The 6,480-nt window shown below is 55.9% G+C and overlaps 1 protein-coding gene across 2 annotated transcripts; it reads left to right on the top strand.

Annotated features, from left to right (window-relative positions):
• Positions 1 to 446: 446 nt before the first annotated feature.
• Positions 447 to 5,799, top strand: IRF2BP2 (interferon regulatory factor 2 binding protein 2). Of its 2 annotated transcripts, XR_010783359.1 has the most exons (3): positions 447 to 1,741; positions 1,984 to 2,893; positions 5,025 to 5,799. XR_010783359.1 is itself a non-coding variant. In XM_066546777.1 (2 exons), exons 1-2 carry the CDS (start codon positions 709 to 711, stop codon positions 2,703 to 2,705), a joined length of 1,755 nt encoding a protein of 584 aa, XP_066402874.1. In that variant the 5' UTR covers positions 447 to 708; the 3' UTR covers positions 2,706 to 3,143. The 2 variants fall into 2 exon arrangements, 1 of the variants encoding a protein (XP_066402874.1); XM_066546777.1 differs by lacking the exon at positions 5,025 to 5,799 and having other exon boundaries at positions 1,984 to 3,143.
• Positions 5,800 to 6,480: the final 681 nt, after the last annotated feature.

The raw sequence follows: 6,480 nt of genomic DNA, 5'->3' as shown, positions 1-6,480 counted from the left end.
GCTGCAGGGCACCCCCGCCCCTCGCCTTCTCCCTGTCCGCTCCCACAGCCCTCCCCGGGGGCTATGCGGGGCGGGGGCGCGGCGGCCCCCCGGCGGCAGGAGGAACCCCCGGTGCCGGTGGCGGGGGCGCGGGCAGGGGCCGGGGCTGGGATCGCGGCGGCGGCGGCGGCGGGGCGGGGGCGCCCATCGCGCAGGCGCGGCCGGCACTATCGAAGAATCGTAGCGGCGGCGCGCAGAGGCGGCGGTGGCGGCTGGAGCCCGGCACGGCACGGCGCCGCCGCCAGCCCCGGCCCCGGCCCCGGCCCCCGTGGCAGTCCCCGCCCCGTCCGCCCCGCCGCGCCGCGCCGGCCCCCGCCGCCCCGCGCCGCCCCGTAGTAGCCAGAGAGCGGGGGAGCCGTGCGGGCGGCAGCGGCCGCAGCCCTGCGCCAGCCGCGCGGCGGAGATGCGCGTCCCCGCCGCCCTGTGAGCGCCGCCGGCGGAGACGGCGACGGGAGCGGCGTTCCCCGCAGCGGCTCTGCCTGCCGGGGCGCCCGCCGCGCCCCGCTCCAGCGCACGGAAGAGGAAGGCGAGGGGGAGGGGGCCCGGCGGACGGTCCCGCTGCGGCCGCGGCTCCCGAGCCTGCCCGTCGGGACTCCGGTGACGAGGGGCGGAGGAGGCAGCGGCCGAAGCCGGAGCGGGGGGCGCTCGCCGCTGCCCCGGGGCCGGGACATGTCGTCGGCGGCGGTGGCGGCTGCTTCCCGCAGGCAGTCGTGCTACCTGTGCGATCTGCCCCGCATGCCCTGGGCCATGATCTGGGACTTCACCGAGCCCGTCTGCCGGGGCTGCGTCAACTACGAGGGCGCCGACCGCGTGGAGTTCGTCATCGACACGGCGCGGCAGCTGAAGCGGGCGCACGGCTGCTTCCCCGAGGGCCGGGCCCCGCCACCGCCCCACGCCAAGCAGCCTCCGCTCTCCGCCAAGGAGCTCCTGGCGCAGCAGCAGCAGCTCGGCCACCCCTCGGCGGCGGAGGCGGCGGCGCGGCCCCCGCCGCAGCCCCTGGAGCGCTACTCGCTGGCGGCCGAGCGGCCGCCGCCCCGCCTGGGCGCCGAGTACGGCGGCGGCCGGCAGGTCAACGGGATCCTGGTGCCCAACGGCTTCCCCAAGCCCGAGGAGCCGCCCGAGCTCAACCGGCAGAGCCCGAACCCGCGGCGGACGCACGCCGTGCCGCCCACCCTGGTGCCGCTGGTGAACGGCGCCGGGCTCCCCGCCGCCATCGGCGGTCTGGGCAGCCGCGCCGCCGCCGCGGCCGCCGCCTCGCTGGCCGCCATCTCCGCCGCGCCCGCCCCCATGGCCGTGCCCGTGCCCCAGCAGCCGGCGGCGGCGGCGCAGGCGGCGGCGCAGGCGGCCGGGCAGCCCGGCGAGCTGGGACACAAGCGCCCCGGCTCCGTCTCCTCCTCCTCCTCCTCGGGTGGCGGCGGCGGCGCGGCGGGGGAGCACGACAGCGGCGCCAAAGAGAAGCGCGGCTCCGCCGAGAGCCTCCCGGCGGCAGCGGCGGCGGAGCTGGCCGCGGAGGGCAAGGGTCGGCCGGGCTCCGAGCAGGAGTGGCTGGCCAAGCCCAAAACAGTGCGGGACACGCTGCTGGCCCTGCACCAGCACGGGAGCCACACCGTGGCTCCCTTCGACAGCAAATTCAAGAAGGAGCCGGGCATGGCGGGCGGCAGGCTACTGGGATACGAGACCAACGGCTCCGTGGCCAAGCCAGGTGAGGAGTCGGGGACCGGGGGGCGGCAGGGGACGGCGGGACGGGAGGGGTGGCTCTCCGGGGATATGCGGGGCGGGGGATGCCGGGCGGGTTTGGGCGTGCGGGGCGGCGGCCCGGCCGCTTGGGTGGCCTGGTGCCCGGGGGGTGGCCGGGGCCAGCCGTTTCCGCGGTTGCTCGGCGATGCGTTGTGACTGCGCTGCCTTCTTACCCTCCTCCTTGCCCCCCCTCCTCTGCCTCTGCAGGGGCCCGGGCCGCCCGGAAGAGGAAGCCTTCCCCCGAGCCCGAGGGCGAGGCTGGACCCCCGAAGATCAACGGGGAGGTGCAGCCCTGGCTGCCCACCCCGTCGGAAGGGATGAAGCTGCCGCTGACGGCCACCCCCTTCATGTCGCCCCCGCCGCCCACCGCCTCGCCCCACTCCAACCGGACCACGCCGCCCGAGGCGGCACAGAACGGCCAGTCCCCCATGGCCGCCCTCATTCTGGTGGCGGACAATGCCGGGGGCAACCACGCCTCCAAAGACGCCAACCAGGTCCACTCCACCACGCGGAGGAACAGCAGCAGCCCCCCCTCGCCCTCCGCCATGAACCAAAGAAGGCTGGGCCCCGGCAGGGAGGTGCCGGGCCAGGGGGCCAACGCGGCGGCGGCGGGCGGGCTGGAGCCCGTGCACCCCGCCAGCCTGCCGGACTCGTCCCTCGCCGCCAGCGTCCCGTTGTGTTGTACCCTCTGCCACGAGCGCCTGGAAGACACCCACTTCGTGCAGTGCCCCTCCGTCCCCTCGCACAAGTTCTGCTTCCCCTGCTCCCGGCAGAGCATCAAGCAGCAGGGAGCCAGCGGGGAGGTGTATTGCCCCAGCGGGGAGAAGTGTCCCCTGGTCGGCTCCAACGTCCCCTGGGCCTTCATGCAAGGGGAGATCGCCACCATCCTGGCCGGAGATGTGAAAGTGAAAAAGGAGAGGGACTCGTGACTCGCCTGCGCTCGCTGCCCGACGTCACCTTGAACTCGAACTGCTCGAATTCTGTATATATCTATAAATATATATATATAAATATATATATATCTCCAAGACAAGGGAAATGTAGACTTCATAAACATGGCTGTATAATTTTGATTTTTTTGAATACATTGTGTTTCTATATTTTTTGAAGACAAAAGGTATGTACTTATTATAAAGGCATTTCTTCTAATTCTTCTCTTTTTTTTTCTGTTTAGTTTTTTCTTTTTTTCCCTTTTGTTATAGCAACTATTTGTTGTGCTTCCCTGGTGACAGTTACTGTTCAATGTAGGCTGTGACTTGCGCTGCTTTTTTTAGAGAGCACTTGGCAAACCAGAAATGCTTCTAGCTGTATTTGTATGCACTTGTTTCTTCTGTTTTTTCTTTTCTTTTCTTTTTTTTTTTTTTTTAAATGCCAAATACACTTTCTGACATTGTAAAGATTGCCTTACTGTCTGTGATTCCTTATTCCTGGCCCCTGTCCTGTAGAGCTGGTCGCATGCAGGCTTGGTCTGAGGCAGCTGGGGACAAGAGTGGCTAGCCAAGGCAGGCGTGCCCTTTGCCATCCCTCTGGCCGGGCGAGCTTAGGGAGCACGAGGGCTTTCTCCCAGAAGCGCGTGGCTCGGGTTGCGATGGAAGGTCCTCCAGATCTAGTCCCTAATTGCTCACTGTTTCTCAAGGGAAGTTGCCACCAGAGTAGGATGTGGAGAGGTGTCCAAGAGGCGCTGTTGAGTTAGGGATTTCTGGGTTTGTTTGTTTTTGGTTTGGTGTTTTGTTTTGTTTTGTTTTTTTTAAGGCAAAGTTGACCGCAATTCTCGTGATCAGTTCTAAGATTACAAAACTGCATTTATTCACCAGTTGCATACCATAATACGGAGTTTTGATAACGAACTTAGTTACACGATTGGCAAAGGTGCCAATGTAGCACTGCCATTTCTGAAGGTCTTCAGTGTCACTTGTGGGGCTTTTGTGTCTTTGGACAAAGCTGGGGATGTGGGGAAGAGACTTTATTTTATTTTACTTTAATTTTCAGATAGTGCATATGGATTTTGATTTTGCTTACCAGTCACCTCTGGTGCTGTTGCTATTGTTACTATCGCTGACCCGGTATTTCCAAGTAGTGGCAGGTACGGTGTGGTACAGTGACAGCAGTGACTGAGGCTCTGCCAAATTGCCCGCGGGCATATCAGTGACAGCCCAAATGTGGGTGGAGGAAACCTGTAATTTCCTTATTACGTATGCTTGAAACAAACCTACTGCTATTCTTTGAAAATGAAAATATAAACTGGTTGAAATGAAAGCAATTAGGGCTGCACATAATGGCCCTGGCCCTGCCTTTTAAGCTACTTTGGAGAACTCTTTTGTAAAGCCACTTCTTTTGATCACGCTTCTGCATCACCAAGCAGACTTCTAAAATCAATAAATCATTGGTTACTAGAAATAGTTCAAGTCTAATAGTGATGTTTTTGTGCTGTTTATAGTTCATTGGCAACGCTGCAGCTGTACGAGCCCTTCTGTCGAGGTGTTTATAACTCGGTTATGTGCGGTTGTTTCTGAGCAAAAGGGTGGCGAGGTCGTCCCTTCCCAGGGACCAGCTAATAAACACTTCCAGTATCAGAAGAGAAGGAGGAAAAATCTATAGTTGTTCAGCCAACTATAAAATTGAAGATTTTTGGGTGCTTTTTACTCAACTGTTCTTATTGTGATAATGTTCAAACTGCAATTTAATGCAGAGAAGTTTTTTTTTTGGGGAAGACTACTTTTTTTTAAAAAGAAAAGAAATGGTCATTATTAGTATTTGAAGATCAGAACTGCACATGCACAGTAATTTTCTATGAAGTGTTTAATGAGCACACCCACTACATTGTGTTCCATATTACAGGTCAATGTAATATTAGATAAGACTTGCATGATAAACAAATTCATTGAGTCAATATTACGCTTTAAAACTTATAGTCAAGATTGGTGTCTTATGTAAACACATTTAGCCAATTTGAAGAAAACGCACATTATATATATATACCTATATATATACCTATATATAAAAAAATGCCAACTGTAAAGGATTCTTTGGAACCACTATGATCTGTGTAAATGTGTATTTAGGCACTTTATTAAAAAAAATGAAATTTGAGCTGATAGATGGTAACAAGTTCTTCAAAGTTGCTTGGCATAATACCTTACATGGGATGAAGTTCATGTTTTTGATTAAGGCGGCTTCCCTGCACTTAAAAAGGAAGCCAAACTGAATTCCAAAGCCTGCCTAAAAGAGCCCCCCTTTTGTGTCATCAGGTGTCCCAGCTGTGAGCGTGCCGAGGGTGAGACCTGCTCCTGACAAAGTACACCCTTGTTTTGGGGCCGAGGGACGCTGGTGTGAGAGGCCTGTAGGGAAGCACACCTTCCTCCTCCTCCTCCTCCTCCTCCTCCTCCTCCTCCTGCCAGCCGCCCTCTCCTGCAGCTCTGGGACTCCTGGAGAGGATGGAAACTCCCCAGCCAGTGATGCCAGGCAGTGGCCCAGAAACAACATAGATGGAAAAGAAATGGCACACGGTGGCTATGCTCACTCAGCTGACTTTGAGCCCCCAGCCAAGTCTGATCTCCACCATAAAACTTCAGAACTGCTAAAGAAAAACAAACAAAATCAAACAAACAAACAAAAAAAAAAAAAAAGAAAAAAAAACCAAAAGAATTTTTTAAAAAACTTGAGGGTGTTCATACATAGCTCATTTTTCTCACATTGAATGTTGCTTTTTCCTTTTGGTTTCTTTGCTCAATTACAATAATACTCCAGTGGATTCTTCCTTTGTTACTACTTCCTGGGCTACAAGCTTTTTTTTTTTTTTCCCTATTATTTTGAAGTGCTTTAGCTGCAACAGTGCTACTGTTAATATTCCTTTTTCAACTTTTTAAAAGGTGATACTGTAACTTGTGTAGTATTAAAAGTGTTTTAATGAAGAATGTGTGATTACTATTTTTTTTTCCAACACACTTCCATTACTTTTTTTTCAAAGATACTTTTTCCTGGCAGATTTTTTTTCAGCTGCACAGTGCTTTTGATGATAGCTGCTGAACTAACCTGCTGCCAGTTTGGCATTTTATGGGTTCTCTTTTTTTTTTTTTTTTTTTTTTTTCCTGACTCTAAGCGTAAGGAAACTAGGAACTTTAAATACTTACTGCATTTTTGTATATATAAAAAAGGAAGAAAAAAAACTTGAAAAAGCTATAGTTGTACAATATTATTTTAATTTTTTTTAAAATACTGTCCTGACATTTATTTGTAAACAGACAGCAGTATGGGACAAGAAGGGATACATGGAGCTCGTGGGTGCTGCCCTGTGCCTGGGTCCCAGGGGGTGGGAAAGGTGCCACACAAGGGAGGCTTTGACCGCCTTTGCAGTGGCCTCAGGAAACCTGGTATGTTTGGGAGCTCTCTTTTTAGACGTGCTGTAAACCAGGCCATGGCAACCGCGTGTTTTTATGAACTAGCACTTAGGCAAAGGGTATAAATACATTTGAGAGTGCTCTCTAGTGGCTTGTTATGTCAACAGAGCCCCTGGATCCTTTCCTTCTGCACCCGGGCCAAGCCCTGCTTGCCTGTCTGTCCAGCTGGCAGGGTGGTGGCTCTCGGTGGCACAGGATGGAACACTGCTCTGGGGACACCCAGCCACCCGCCCACCTGCAGCCACCCACCCACTCCATGTGTCCAGCCTGCCCCCAAAGCAGTGTGGGACACCCCATGTGCAGCTGC

Source organism: Molothrus aeneus, chromosome 3 (assembly GCF_037042795.1).
Source record: "Molothrus aeneus isolate 106 chromosome 3, BPBGC_Maene_1.0, whole genome shotgun sequence".
Taxonomy (NCBI): domain Eukaryota; kingdom Metazoa; phylum Chordata; class Aves; order Passeriformes; family Icteridae; genus Molothrus; species Molothrus aeneus.
This window is presented reverse-complemented; position numbering and strand designations above follow the sequence as displayed.